General features: G+C 39.3%; 1 protein-coding gene across 1 annotated transcript in view; it reads right to left on the bottom strand.

The window, feature by feature from the left end:
• The window catches only part of larp7 (La ribonucleoprotein 7, transcriptional regulator), an 86,781-nt gene that overhangs the window by 58,646 nt on the left and 11,354 nt on the right, over window positions 1-16,781 (bottom strand). The window contains 3 exon segments of the mRNA XM_039757998.1: window positions 3,877-3,960; window positions 7,077-7,177; window positions 13,912-14,125. Of these exon segments, the coding sequence (XP_039613932.1) occupies window positions 3,877-3,960; window positions 7,077-7,177; window positions 13,912-14,119 (393 nt within the window). The 5' untranslated portion in view covers window positions 14,120-14,125.

The raw sequence follows: 16,781 nt of genomic DNA on the forward strand, positions 1-16,781 counted from the left end.
TCCCGTGTGGGTAGAAGGCTGAAATTTGGCAGTCTCATTCCTTACAACTTCCTTACAAAAAGTTGGGCAGGTTTTATTTCGAAATTCTATGCATAATGGTCATAACTGGAAGCTATTTTTCTCCATATACTGTAATGGAGTTGAGCTCGAAAGCCGTGGGGGGCGGAGTTTCGTGTGACATCATCACGCCTCCCACGTAATCACGTGAACTGACTGTCAACACAGTACATAGAAAACCAGGAAGAGCTCCAAAAAGCGCTGAAGAAAACATGCATTATATAATTGAGAAGGCAGCGAAACAATAAGAAGCGAGCGACTGACATATACAACCATATTCATGAGTGCTGCTACTTCGGAAACAAACCACGGTGTAAACCTAAAGTTTAAATTAAGTTCATAGACAGGCTGCCGCTGGCGTTTGTCATGCCCGCGGGTAATGCGAGATACAAGTTTAATGAGAGGACGCAGGATATAAACAAGAGTTTTGATCACTTTGTAACTAAGTTAAAATTGCAGGTGAAGGGCTGTGCTTATGCAAATTCCGAGAGACTGTGTTTGTGCGGGGATTGACAGTTAAGGCGGTGGGGAGTCACGCCATCATCTCCCTCCCATACACCTCATTTCGCTCTGAGCTGAGCTCATGCCAACGCCGTCTTCCGAAGCAACTTCGCCACACTGCCACCAAATACTCACAGAAAAATTCACAAGTTAATACACACGCTGTCTCTAGAGTTTCTCCACACTGAATCCTCCAGGCACTACTTACAAAAGGTTACAGAAGGTTTAATGTGTCTCCCAGCACAATCTCCAGAACATGGAGGAGATTTCAGGAGACTAGCTGTTATTCTTGGAGAGCTGGACAGGGCCGTAGAAGGTCCTCAACCCATCAGTAGGACCGATACCTGCTCCTTTGTGCAAGGCAGAACAGGCTGAGCACTGCTCGTGCCCTACAGAATGACCTCCAGAGGGCCACTGGTGTGAATGTCTCTACCCAAACAATCAGGAACAGACTTCATGAAGATGGCCTGAGGGCCCGACGTCCTGTAGTGGGCCCTGTGCTCACTGCCCAGCACCGTGGAGCTCGACTGGCATTTGCTCAAGAACACCAGAATTGGCAAGTCCGCCACTGGCGCCCTGTACTTTTACAGACGAGCAGGTTCACCCTGAGCAGCTGTGATAGACGGAAAGAGTCTGGAGAAGACAAGGAGAACGATATGCTGCCTGCAACGCGCTCAACATGACAGGTTTGGTGGTGGGTCAGTGATGGTCTGGGGAGGCATATCCATGGAGGGACGACAGACATCTACTGCGTAGGAAATGGTGCTCTGACTGCCATAAGGTATCGAGATGAAATCCTTGAACCCATTGTCAGACCCTACGCTGGTGCAGTAGGTCCTGGTTTCCTCCTAATGCACGACAATGCCCGGCCTCATGTGGCAAGAGTATGCAGGCAGTCCCTGGAGGATGAAGGAATTGAAACAATTGAATGGCCTTCACGATCCCCTGACTTAAACCCAATAGAACATCTGTGGGACATTATGTTTCGGTCCATTAGGCGCCGTCAGGTTGCTCCTCAGACTGTACAACAGCTCAGGGATGCCCTCATACAGATCTGGGAGGAAATGCCACAAGACACCATCCGTCGTCTCATTAGGAGCATCAAGCATGCATACAAGCTCGTGGGGGCCACACAAGATACTGAAAAGCAGTTTGAGTAGCAGAAATTAAGTTTTTGAAAAAATGGACTAGCCTGCCACATCTTCATTTCACTCTGATTTTAGGGTGTCTACACAATTGAGTCCATTGTAGGCAGAAAACTTTTATTTCCGTTAAAAGACTTGGCATCCTTTTGTTCCTAAGACATTGCCCTGTCGTTATTTGTATAGATATCCAACTTCATATTGAGATCTGATGTATCTAATGTGTTTCTTTAAAGTGTTCCTTTAATTTTTGTGAGCAGTGTATATATATATATATATACTTCTTTAACACACTATTTTAGCGCTGCGAAGTGCGGGTATTTTGCTAGTTAAACTTGATGCATTAGGATTAAAAGTCAAGATGGATGTAAAGAAGTTTGGGGTAACTGTTGACTGTAACCTAAATTTTAAATCACATATTAATCAGACTACAAGGACAGCATTTTTTCACTTAAGGAACATAGCAAAAGTAAGACCTCTTATATCGCTGAAAGATGCAAAGAAATTAGTTCACACTTTTGTTTTCAGTCGTCTAGATTACTGTAACGCACTCCTCTCAGGACCACCCAAAAAAGACATAAATCGTTTGCAACTAGTAAAAGAAAATCTGAGCACATTTCTCCAGTTTTGATGTCACTACACTGGTTACCTGTGTCATTCAGAATTGACTTTAAAATACTGCATATGGTTTACAAAGCCTTAAATAATCTTGCTCAATCTTATATTAAGATTAAGAGGTGACATGATTGAAGTGTTTAAAATTATGAAGGGAATTAGTCCAGTGGATCGAGACTTGTATTTTAAAATGAGCTCATCAAGAACACGGGGACACAGTTGGAAACTTGTTAAGGGTAAATTTCGCACAAACATTAGGAAGTTTTTCTTTACACAAAGAACGATAGACACTTGGAATAAGCGACCAAGTAGTGTGGTGGACAGTAAGACGTTAGGGACTTTCAAAACTCGACTTGATGTTTTCTTGGAGGAAGCAAGTGGATAGGACTGGCGAGCTTTGTTGGGCTGAATGGCCTGTTCTCGTCTAGATTGTTCTAATTCTAATTCTATATATCGGAGTGTCTGACACCTTACATTCCAAATCGTAACCTTAGATCCTCAAATGAGTGTCTGCTTAGAATTCCAAGAGCAAAACTTAAAAGAAGTGGTGAGGCAGCCGGGGGTCTTCTGTTGTTATGCACCCAAAATCTGGAATAGCCTGCCATTAGGAATTTGCCAGGCTGATACGGTGGAGCACTTTAAAAAACTGCTAGAAACACATTACTTTAACATGGCCTTCTCATAACTTCACCTTCATTTAATCCCAATACTCTGTGTATTCAATTCATTATAATAACTATTCATGATGGCTCTAAAATCCATACTGATCCCTACTCTGTCTTCTGTTTCTTTCCCCGGTTTTCTGTGGTGGCGACCTGCGCCATCACCACCTAATCAAAGCACCGTGATGTCCTACATTGATGGATTAAAAGCCAAACGTCTACATGACCATCATCTTCAAGTCCTTCCAAGAGAACCCTAAACACAAAGAGGACTGTTTCATTTATTTGAGGTAGAATGCCCAGAGGGGACTGGGCAGTCCCGTGGCCAGGACCCCCCGCAGATTTTATTTTTTCTTTCCAGCCGTCTGGAGTTTTTTTTTTTTGTTTTTTCTGTCCTCCCTGTCCATCGGACCTTAATCTTATTCTATGTTAATCAGTGTTGTCTTATTCTAATTCTTACTTTCTCTTTTCTTCATCATGTAAAGCACTTTGAGCGACATTATTTGTATGAAAATGTGCTATAGAAATAAATGTTGTTGTTGTTGTTGCCTCAGGACCTGGATGACTTGGCATTATTAAAAGAAACCATGAAATCTGTGCTTTAACGCAACAATCTTAAGGAGATTGTCAGTCCAACGTTTGTTGACCTGAAGCTAAAGAGTGGTTGGGTTACGCAGCAGGACAAGAAGCCAAAACACAAAAGCAAGCGTTGAACAGAATCTTTCAGAAGAAACAAAGTGAACGCTTTGAAGTAATATTGTTAAAGTCTCGACTTGACCCAACAGAGATGCTGTGGCAGGTCCTGAAGCGAGCAGTTCATGCACACAAACCTTGAAACCACAAAATAAAAGAAAATCTCTCACTACATTAAAGAAGAAAGTAAAAGCAGAACTACTCACCACATACACTGTGCGTTCATCTACATTTACAGGACATTCACCAAGTGGGTATCTTCTCCGGAGTTTTGTACCATCTAGATTTAACTAAGTACAGAAAAAAAAAAAAAATAGCAAGAAATCATTATTTTATACTCAATTACTTGCTCAGGTGCAACATTTTTATTCATACATTACATATAGTTTTTTTTTTTTACGTTATGTTTTTACATTTTGGAAATGTAATGGTGGAGAGTGTTGCCACGTAAATGTCCTGCCGCCTGGGTTCAATTCCCACATCCCCAAAGTCATACAAGTTGCGGTTTACTGGCAATGCCAAATTTCCTATGTGCAGGCGTCACATTCACGGTGAGTGGGCCTTATGGTGAACTGGCAGGCTGCTCTTTGTGTTGCTGCCAGGATGGGCTCCACAGCGTGACCATACACTGGATTGTGTGGGTGTGAGAATGTTATGCTGTGTTATAGGAAACAAAATACAAATGATCCAGCCAATTCTGGGACTGCTTGAAGGCAGGACAGGAAGGGTATGATGTCCCATGTAGCTTTAATCTTGTTCTGTTTAGCTGTACTGTACACCAGCAAACGGGGACAGTCTAGACTTCTGCTGCTTTTCACATTTGTAGTTTTGAGAATGCTACAGGTTTATCAGGTCACTGATGCCATGTGTAGAGCCTATAGTGAGGTTCTTAACATGCAACACATTATGTTATGATAAAGGGACAATAATGTCACACTGTATTTTGAACATATTTACTAAGCTGCAACAAATAAATATTTTGATTTAGCTGAAAATCGCTTGTAAATGACAAATAATGTTTGGCCTTGTCCAATAGCAATACACCTTTATACAATTAAATATTAAGAACTGCAACTATGAAAAAGTTTTAGCTTAAATGTATTAATATCTTCTTACTGCATTACCTTTCACTCTTATATTTCAGGAAAACGCTTTTCCCTATTCATTGTACAAAACTAAAACTGAAAATAGGCAAAGCCAGCCGTTCTTGCATGAATGCTTTTCCTAATTGGACATATTTGATAAAGTCTCATCTTGTCTTCAAACATCTTTTTCGGTAACAAGATGAGAAAATTGATATCTCACACTGATCCACGGCTAAGAAGAGCGAAACTTACATTAACACCATTACACGAGGTGCTACGGTAATGAAGAGCTTGGCCATGTGTCATGAGGGGTTTGCACACAGAAATGGCATAGAGGTAAGCAGCAACGTGAAGTTCATCACCTGACCAAACCGATGACTCTCCACACACCACTTTGCTCCAAGTGTAAAATGACCAGGCGTATAGGGAAAGCATTGTAATCATCCAAAAATTCGATTTCGAGATTTTAATGAATCTCAACGTTTTTAGACCTCCCTGACAACTTACTTTCTTGTAGGAAAAATATGGTCTTCTTCTTCTTCTTTTGGTTGCTCCCGTTAGGGGTTGCCACAGAGGATCATCTTGTTCCATATCTTACTCTGTCATTGTAGGGAAAGTATTGTAATCGCCCAAAAAATTTCATTTAGAGATTTTAATGAATCTCGACATTTTTAGACCTCCCAGAGTCCGATTTACTTTCTTGTAGGTAAAGCACTGTAATCATCCAAAAATCTGATTTCGAGAATTTGATGAATCTCGACATTTTTAGACCTCCCCGACTCCAATTTACTTTCTTGTAGGAAAAATATGGTGGTCGTCTTCTTCTTTTGGCTACTCCCATTAGGGGTTGCCACAGAGGATCATCTTGTTCTAGATCTTCCTCTGTCATCGTAGGCAAAGTATTGTAATTGTCCAAAAAAACTGATTTTGAGATTTTGATGAATCGACATTTTAGACCTCTCTGAGTCCGAAAATACTATTTTTGGAATTATGTCTGTGTGTGTGTGTATATGTAAACACGATAACTTAAGCACGCTTTCACTTGGGGTTAACCACATTTTGCATACAAGTTTTAAGTTCAAAACATATATTTCTACCAACTTTTGATCTATTTCCGCTAACCAGAAGTGGTACTTTACTTTTTATTCATGCAGCTGCAGAGTCCAATTTATTCAACTTTCTTTTTATAATAATTGTTTAATATATTATTATTAATTTGATTTGTTGTTGATGGTTCTTTACTGTACATAATATAAAAATATAAATCATTGTCTTGTGGTTTACTCCTCAAATATACATCTCCATATCCGAGTATATGAGTGGGGAGACCACTCCCGATTTTTAATTTTCTGATCATCTTTGATGTCTTCTGAATGACTATTGGCACTACATGGCCAAAAGTTTGTGGTGGACACCCTTGCAAATTATTACGTTCAGGTGTTTCACCTGCACCCATTTTTAACAAGTCAAACACATATCCTTGCAATCTCCATTGATACACATTGGGAGTTACGGGTCATACTGAAGAGCTCAATGACTAACTGTCATAGGATGCCACTCTTGCCACAAGTCAGTACGAGAAATTTCTGCTCTGCTAGATTTGCCCCGGAGAAACAACATTTCAGTCTTGAAGAGGAAGACCACGCAAACTCCCAGAGCGGGGTTGCCAATTGCTGAAGTAATTAGCACTTAAAAATGGCCTATCCTCTGTGGCATTGCTTGTAACATGGCTCTAAACTGTCTCTTGAAGCAACATCCGTACAACTCAGAGATTCATTAAACTGGAGCTTAAGGTCACTATGATCTATGCCAAACATCGGCTCAAACACTATAAAATACATCATCATTGGGCTCTGCAGCAGTGGAAATGTGTCATCTGAAGTGATGAATCACACTACGCTATCTAACAGTCTAATAGAAGAATCTGGGTTTGGTGGATGCTAGGAGAATTCTACCTTCTGAACTACACTGTGCCTACTGTGAAGTTTGGCATGGGAAGGATAATAGCAGGATTTGGGCTAGACCCCTTTGTTCCAATGAAGGGTATGGTTTATGTTACAGCACACAATTACATTTTAGGCAATTGTGCACTTCTAGCTTTGTGGCCACAGTTTGGGGAAGGACATTTTTTGCCATCTATAAAGTGCATGTCCTACAGCACACCATCTACAAAAACATCAAGGATCTTTCACTTTTTTGTGTTTTTTTTTTACACATTCTAGGTATAGGAGATGACAATTGTACTGAGTCAAATATCAACACTCTGCTTTAATTTAAAGGAATTAAAAAGAAATGTTACATTATTTTAAAGGAAACATTACCTCAATGACTGTGGAATTTCTCACAGCTCGTGAAATTAGCTTTACATCTGTGGTCAACTTTTTCATTCTGTTAAACGTTGTTAACAAGGATATGTCAACATCTGGAAAAACAAACACAAGGAAGACTTACTCTCTTTGTACAATAAAAGAAATTCTCCTTCAGATACTACTAAACTCATAAAATAAGCTTATCATTTGGAGGTAACAAGTGACAATATGTACAAACAGATTAAAACCCAACTGAATGTGCCTGAAAGTTAGGAAATTTCAAGATAATGTTTGTGCTATCACACTTGTACATACAGGAAAAGAGATACTTCAATAATTTTAATTAAAAGGCTTTTGATTGATGAATGTAGTAAGTAAGAGAATGGCTGTGTCAGAGTCCAGTTGCAAAGTTATCTGCATGCTGTAAAGAAGGTAACTGACACAATGATTTAGCTACATAGTCTTCAAAAGAACAGACTGGTGATCCAGTCTACCAGGTAATCACCAGGCACTCCGACTCAAAGCTTTAACTCGTTGTACCTGTGGAAGAAACAAGGACTTATCTATCGAAAATAACAACAAAAAAAAGATCTGTAAAACAACCACTTTACCAATTTAAAATTATTCAAAATATGCTGCTTCAAATCAGATTTGTCTGCAGTGGGCTGGCACCCTGCCCGGGGTTTGTTTCCTGCCTTGCGCCATGTGTTGGCTGGGATTGGCTCCAGCAGACCCCCCCTCCCGTGACCCTGTAGTTTGGATATAGCGGGTTGGATAATGAATGGATGGAAATCATTTGTTACTTTTTTTGAAATACAAGTAGTGCTATTGCTGAAAAAGTAGATTTTTCCACAAATGCACTAAGCACTTCAGGCCGCACTAATCTAAACAAGATATAAAATGTGTCTGTAACCTGGGCTAAGCAGAATTACTTAATAAAAGGAGACGTGTCCACTGTTTGTATGTCCATCCGGTTGCTATTTCTGTGTCATTCCAGTAAATGGGGCATCACAATCCTTTGTAGTAATAAAATGTATTGCATTTGTCATTCCAACATATGGAGCATAACAAGCATTAACACCGATTTTAGGACCCCCAAACCAAATGGCATATAGCAGACACATATGCATTGCATGGTGCACTGTAAACATTAATGCTGAGGTCTACATTGATTGCTTAGATTTCAACCCATCTTAGATGAGTAGCAGAGCTTGTAACTTCTAAAACACTACTCATTCTGAATATAAATACAGTCACGAGTGCCTTTATTTGTCTACGCAGAGCAGTCTAGTGAATAAGGAACTGGACTTTAAACCATAAGGCTGCCATTTCGATGCCTGTCACCAGTGTGTATGATACTGTATCACATTTCTGTGCATGTGAAGTGCCTTAAAATAGACCCCAACATTATAAAGGATGTTTGATGCCCCTGGGACAGGCACCAATACCCATAGATTATGGCCATCAGATGACAATGTGACCTTTTTACACAGCAAACTAAGTCACTCAAGTGGTTGTTACAGAAGCACTGCTGACACTTTGCAGGCACTGCTTTGAATTAAAGCTGCTATAGCAGACCTACTTTACTTCCAGGAAAAACTGGCATCCTAACTTTATCTTTTGTTTTACAGCGAAATTGTTTTGAATGATCAAAGTGTTGAAAGGCGATTATAATAGGTCGTTCTTTTTGACATCTATTAATGTTAACAAGAGATTTTGTTGCAAATCTTCTTTATTTATTTTCATCTTTTCACACTTCTGTATGGGGTCCATGTGTTTGGCCAACCAACTCCATACAGCTTGGGTCCACACCTTCTCCCCTGTCAGACCCTTTTCCTCCTCTGCTTTGGTCTTCCTCGTTTTCTCCTCCCCTGGACTTCCATTCCCATCACTCTTTTGCCCACTTATATATCGCCTGCTCTCATCACGTCTATACCACTTCAGTCTACTTTCCTACATATCTCTCCCACTTTTGTTGCACCTCTGATTGTCTTATATTTTATAATTCCACACATTCTCATATCTGACACATCTAACTTCTCCTCCACTGCCTTGACTGCCTATGTCTCAGCTCCATAAATTATTGCTGGTCTTAATCATCTTACCTTTAATCTTCATCTTCCACTTGTTTCATTCATTATTGCTGGTCTTAATCATCTTACCTTTAATCTTCATCTTCCACTTGTTTCATTCGCTACCACTCCATCTAATTTTCCATCTTGGGCAACCACCGATCATGATTACTTAAACTTCTCCACCGCAGGCTAACTTTTGGATCCTGTTAATAATTAAAGGGCCACTCCTTCCCAAAAATTATTACTTTTTTATGTGTTACTTAGCCTGATTTGATTTGTAGTAATGAGTGAGAAAACTTTACTTATCTCATGTGCAATGCTGCTCAATAGCAAACAATGTGAAAAATGTCCATGTGGTGGTGGTGGTGGTGGGGAATCTCACATTACTCGTGTCACATATTCCATATGTCACTTATCCAGTCATTTGCTCACAACATGCAGAACACATAAGTTTTTTTTGGGTGAAATATTGTTAAATAAATCATTTTGGAAAAATCAGTGCTCATCATAAATAGGAAATGCAAGTCACAGGACCAAGTTATTCAAGGATTCCCTCTTCAAATGGATAACTCTGTAATTTGTGTTTTCCATTTATGATCAGCACCAGAATATATTTAACAAAATTTCAGCCAAAAAATTTGGACCTGACCATCAGTAGGCTTTGTGGCCTAGGAACCACCTTGCCCGAACTATTCTGCAAAATTTCAATAATTATTTACCACTCTGATGCTGATCTTTCTGATCATGAAATAGGTCTTTATGATAGCAATTGATGAGAAGAATTCATAATTAATTGCAGAATTATGTTATTTGAGGGTCCCTCTAGAGGGCCTCTTTCTCTTGAATGATTTGGCTCAAAAACTAAACAGCACATCGTCATCTCAGACCAGGCTTAAGTTTCGAGTCTGGTGTTTTTCTGTCTGGCCGTTTTAGCTCTAGACCGTCCTGTGACACAAACACATCCATCATCGAGATATCGTGTTTTCGGTATCAGAGGACCCTAAAACATCGCAATCTCTCAAAAAATGGATATTGAATATTAGGACGAGTCTAAAGCTTTCACTCCTCCCCCACAGACGATAGGTTAGAGTGTGGGATGGTGCAAAACAAAAAAATGCATGCGTTTTGCAAGTTGTGAGCAAACGACTGGATAAGCGGCATGTGGATTAAATGGAAAGAGTAACAGGAGATTCTCTCCCCAGTGGAGGTTCGTATGTCGTTTGTCTTTGTACTGCATTAGCCACTATGAAAACACGACATTAAAAAATGTTCTTGATCATCAGTACAAAATAAATGGGGAAAGTAACATACACAATAATATCATTTTTGAGTGGAATTTTCCTCTAAACCTCAAATATTCTGTCGTCTTCCTCTTTTTCTTCAATCCTCTAAATTCCAAACCCTTCTCAATTCTTCTAAATTAACTCTCCACTTTCTCCTCTCTGGTTGCAAATAATAACAATAATGTTTAACACACTGCTAAAAAAAAAAACAAACTGTAAATTAATATGTTCTACCAAAACATAGGTCACTTTAACTTTTCTTCCTCTAAAATAATCTTTTTATAATCTAAATAAAAGGATGAGTTAGTTTGGGGTGTCGACACAAGATCTGATGAATGCTATAAACAACGCCTACGGTACAGTGAACATTCCCATTTAAGATCATTAACTAAATTAATACAATGTCACTACACTGGTTGCCTGTGTCATTCAGGATTGACTTTAAAATACTGCTTATGGTTTATAAAGCTTTAAATAATCTCGCTCCATCTTATCTATCGGAATGCCTGACACGTTATATTCCAAATCGTAACCTTAGATCTTCAAATGAGTGTCTCCTTATAATTCCAAAAGCTAAACTTAAAAGAAGTGGTGAGGCGGCCTTCTGCTGTTATGCACCTAAAATCTGGAATAGCCTGCCAATAGGAATTCGCCAGGCAAATACAGTAGAGCACTTTAAAACACATTACTTTAACATGGCCTTTTTATAACTTCACTTTAACATAATCCCGATACTCTGTATGTTCAATTCTTCATAATAACTATTCACAGTGGCTCCAAAATCCATACTGACCCCAACTCTCTCTTCTGTTTCTTTTTCCGGTTTCTTTGTGGTGGCTGCGCCACCACCACCTACTCAAAGCATCATGATGCACCAACATTGATGGACTGAAAGCCAGAAGTCTACGTGACCATCATCATCAGGTCCTTCCATGAAAACCCTAAATACAAAGAGGACTGTTTGACTTATGTTAGGTAGATTGCCCAGAGGGGACTGAGCGGTCTCTTGGTCTGGAAACCCTACAGATTTTATTTTTTCTCCAGCCTTTGGAGTTTTTTGTTTTTCTGTCCACCCTGGCCATCGGACCTTACTCTTATTCTATGTTAATTAACGTTGACTTATGTTTATCTTTTATTGTGTCTTCTATTTCTCTGTTCATTTTGTAAAGCACTTTGAGCTACATTTTTTTGTATGAATATGTGCTATATAAATAAATGTTGATTGATTGAATATTTTTATTTGCCTTTATATCATCTTCTGCACATGTATGAAATGATGATTCAAAGTAAGAAAGAGCCGAACATAAATACTGGCAGGTAAAGAATCTATACTAATAAAAGACAAAGCCCTCACTGACTGACTGACTGACTCACTGACTTATCACTAATTCTCCAACTTCCCGTGTAGGTAGACGGCTGAATTTGGCAGGCTCATTCCTTACAGCTTACTTGCAAAAGTTATGCAGGTTTCATTTTGAAATTCTACGCATAACGGAAGACAGTGTAAAAAAAAGTGGTAAACTGAAGCACTTCAATGAAGTTTACAGGACTGGGAAAGGTAAACCCGTGCATGCAGTGTGTGATGTCTCAGATAAAGAGGAAGATGAGCGGTTTATTGATGCAGTAGGACAGGCCTTTGTAGACATATTAATAGGAAAGCAAGGTGTAAAGCTTAAGTTTAAATTACGTTCATAGACACGCTGCCGCTAAATATTCGCAGGCAAATCCACAACTTAATACTGGGAATGCCTGTTAAACATCTTAGATTCACGAGTACCGATTTGGGTGGTGATCACTTCGATGAATGAAACTTGTTATCTTTACAACGGTTGACAACGAAGATGAGATGGTCAGGGATAGACTAGACAAACACGGAATGTAACTTGAACACAACACGTCCTCCAAATACGAACCGGATTGAAAGAAATAATGAGAATCAAATCCTTGATGACAGCAACACTCATAACAGTCACAAAACAATTACATTGACAATCAGGATACGTTATTTTTAAAATGTTACCTTTTTTTTTTTTCATAACTTCTTTAACGCACTACTTCTCTGCTGCGAAGCGCGGGTATTTTGCTAGTAGAACATAAAACTAAATTATGAAGCCAAACTTTATCATACAGTGATAGATAGACTCACTCATCACGAAATCTCCCAAACCATGACGAATTGAGACTTGAAATTTGGAATGTAGGTTACCCTTGGCCCATAGGTGCTTGTTAAGAAAAGGTTTTAAAAACTGCACGAATTTTCTTATATTTTTTCAGACCCGTTTCTATGTCTGTCCGCTTTTCACGAGAGAACTACTTCATGGATTTGGATCAGGTTTTTTTCTAGAATTTGCTTGAACATTATGTTGATTTTGCGACTTTCTCATCGTGCTAAGTATCAGAGTTCACTTGTGGTAACGATTTATTAGCGTGAATCTGAGAGAGGCCCATCAGGATACGGGGAGGGGAGCGGGCACTCCTTACTGACGCGTCTGCCTCGGGGTGTAACCTTAACTCCACTTAGTTAGTGAACGAGAGAGCTACTTCACGAATTTAGATCTTTTTTTTTTTTTATATAATTTGCTTGAACATTCCGGTTGATTTTGCGACTTCTCTCATTGCGCTAAGATTCATAGTTCGCTTGCTGGAGCGATTTATTCATGCTAATCTGAGACACAGGCTGCTGGCAAAGGGGAGGGGGAAGAGTGACGTCTGGAGTAGAGAGCTGGGCGGGGCCTCCTCACTGTCCTGTTTCACTAATATGCGGGCAGAGCCGTGGGGGATGGCTAGCACAGTACAGTATATGGGGTGAGCTTCCTGAAGTTTTATGTTTTTTATTACTTTCTCGTATATGAAGTTTAGGGAAAGTATTGTAAACGTCCAAAATTTCCATTTGGAGATTTTGATGAATCTCAACATTTTAGACATCCCCGAGTCCGAAAATACTGTCTGTGTGTGTGTGTATGTATATATAACACGATAACACGAGTTTACTTTCAGTTAGGTCAACCAAAATTTGCATACAAATATCAGGTACAAAACGCAGATTTCTATCAACTTTTGGACTATTTCCGTTAACCGGAAGTGGTGCTTTACCTTTTATTCATGCAGCTGCACAGACCGATTTATTCAACTTTACTTCTATAATAATTGTTCAATATATTACTAAAATTGATTTGTGGTTGATGTTTCTTTAATGTGCACCATATAAAAATATAATCCTTGTCTTGCGGTTTACTCCTCAAATATTCATCCTCATATCCGAGGACACGAGAAAGTCGAGGGGAGAGCACTTCCAATTTTTTTTTTTTTATTGATGTAGCTACTTCTGCACCACACAAATGTTGGTTAACCAAACTAAAACATGATCTCAGTTTTGCTCCTTTTGTTCTTAAACAAAAGAAAAAAAACACTACACACTGTATTTATAAAAATGCAGTCAAGTTAAGCTGTTATGGTCACAATTAAAAACAAGCAAAATAAAATACTAACATCCATCTCTGGACTTTTCTAGTTGTTCCTTGAGAAATCTGTCTTTATGAAGGTTGACATCTCCAAACCAGAATTCCACCTGCTTTTTAACATCAGAGAGGACTTGTTTCACTCGGGACCTTTTCTTTTTCTCCTTTTCTTTTTTCTGATCACAGTGGTCTGTCTGCATCCCGTCCTTTCTTGGGGGATCCGTCTGCATGCCTGCCATCTCAGCCTAGGAAAGAAGGACAAAAACACAATAATATGGACATGAGTGTCAGTAAGCTTTGTGCCCTCAGAACCAAGTTACCTGAACTATAACATTTCAGTCATTATTTACCGCTCTGATGCCGATTTTTTGGATCATAAAGTATCTACCGATCTATCTATCTAAAATAGGACATTATGATAGCAACTGACAAAAAGATGTCAGCTTTCTCTAGAGGGCCTCTTTCTCTCGTACGACTCGAGTCAAAAACTAAATTAGCCCATTGTCATTTCATCACAGGCTTAAGTTTCGAGTTTGGGATTTTTTCCATCCAGCCGTTTCAGCTCTAGACCGTCCTCAAGAAACTGTGACACACAGACAGACAGACTGACTGACACACAAACACACAGAGACAGATCATCATAACTAATCATGTCAGTGCCGTATCCAGGTAAGAGTGGCGTCATTAGCATCCTTAAGATCTTCATCTGTGCATGTAGGGCCTTGGGAACATTCACGGAGAATGTGGTTCATTGTTTGGTTGGGCTCACCGCAGGGACATTTGCGAGGCCCCATCTAAACAGAATGTCCCTTGTTTTGCCCATCTTTGACCCAGTCTTTCCTAGAGAGGGATGTTCCATTATTTAGATGCTCTTGAGGTGGAGGTAGAGCTATGGTCAGTCTCTCGCCACCTCTCGAGCCTATGCGTTATGGACTGCTTTGGATTTAGTGGTCCCACTGTGGTGAAGCGCCGACGAGAAGGCAGTCAGAGATTTACTTCCTGGTGGTAGTGGAGTGGGTGTTTGGAGTCGATCGGTGGCTTGAACCTTTCTACTCTTGAACTGGTTTCTCGTCATATATGGGGAGGTGCGATCCCGGCCAGCCTGTATAAAGCAGAAAGGCACTTTGTTCGCAATGTGCCGATGATGATGATGATTCGGCATGCACTATTTAGCTCAGGGTCAACAGACGGACACACACCCATCATCAAGATATCAATGTTTTCGGTATCAGGGGACCCTAAAACGTTGAGATCCATCGAAAAATCGAAGATTAGAACTGGGCGGGATGACCAAAATTCTATATCACTGTATTTTTCAAAATTATCCCGGTTTTACAGTATTCAGCGGTATTTTTTTTTCCCCCCCATGCATGAGTGAATGTTACCCACATTTTCCACTGCAATTACTACAGTAGACTGGCTAAGAATGACCTACTCCACTGTCATGAGCATTGTATATTGTACAAAAAACATTTTAATGTGCACACAAGTATTAATACAGGTTTGCATGGCCCCATAAAGTGATAGTTTTCAAGGAGGGTGGCACTAATGAAGAGAAGGAATCACACTGCATGACAGATGCAGTCAAAATAGAAAAGCTTTTAATTGAACAAATTTTGCAAGCAACTTAAACTATAATTTTGACAACAATTTTTCAACCATCCAAAGAGGCATTTAGACTTAGTAAAATATCCAGAGGTGCTTGTCAAAAGTTGTATTGCACTGAACACGTCTTAGAGAAGGAATAAATGGTAAATATTTTTTGTAAACCAACTACACTTTCTGTTAATGTTGACAATCTCTGTCCAATGACACGTTAAAGTGACTTTTTAAACAACTTTACCATCATTAAACTGCATAATATTTAAACTAATAAATAAAAACAATAAAATAAATAATAGTATTATTACTGATAGTTGCACTATTACTTCAAGACTTCAAGCCCAGATGCATTACGCTGTATTCACCAAATTAAAATAAAAGAACACAAGTGCAACTTGGTGAGGACATCTTTACAAACTGAACTATCATTTAGGCAAACTGCATTAATATGGACCGTGCTTCAAGCTAAGCTAATTACATAAATAATAAAACTGCAACTTGCATTTATAATGATATTTGTGGTGTAACCCTACAGAAGCCTATTAGGGCGACGGTGAAGAAAAATAAAATACAGACATAGGGAAGAAACAAACAAACTACATGTCAAGAATAAAGTCGACATGTTGACTTTATTCTCGACATTTCCACTTTAATTTTCACGCTTATTTCGAGATTAAAGTCGACATTTCCACTTTCTTCTCATAGTTTATTTTATAATTAAAAGTAGAATGTCGTAAACTAAACTTCATCCTAAAATCAATGTTTAAATTTACTTGATTTTCTCAAACCCCGTCATAAGTTAATGTCGCACATTAAATGCTTTGTGTTACGTTTTCCCTGACCCAGTTGCTAATCGTTACGCTTCTTAAACTGACTTCCTCCACACTAAGAGGAGGCGCAGGCAGCAATCGCCACACTTCATGATATTCCTGCTCTCTGAAAATTTAGAATGCTAAGATATATACTTTCATATCATTTTCAGGATGAAATGCATTAAAGCAGGTATTAAACATGAACGGTAGTGAGGTGGTAGTGCTGCTCCCTCACAGTAAGGGGTCCCCGGTTTTATGTTCAGTGTAAAGAACTTTAGAGCAGGTGTGACGAGGCTCCAAAAAACTGGATGTATGAATGGGTATCGCACAGGTTTAACTTAAATATTTTGTAAATGTTGGGTTCGTGATCTGGTGGTCGGAGACGCGAACACAGAATTCAATGGATGTTCTTCTGAGCGGGATTTCTTTATTGCATGCGTGCTGTCTGATGTACCAAAACCCCAGTTCCTATCCTTCCTTTTTCTTT

The sequence above is a fragment of the Polypterus senegalus genome, chromosome 7 (assembly GCF_016835505.1).
Source record: "Polypterus senegalus isolate Bchr_013 chromosome 7, ASM1683550v1, whole genome shotgun sequence".
In the NCBI taxonomy this organism is placed as follows: Eukaryota; Metazoa; Chordata; class Cladistia; order Polypteriformes; family Polypteridae; genus Polypterus; species Polypterus senegalus.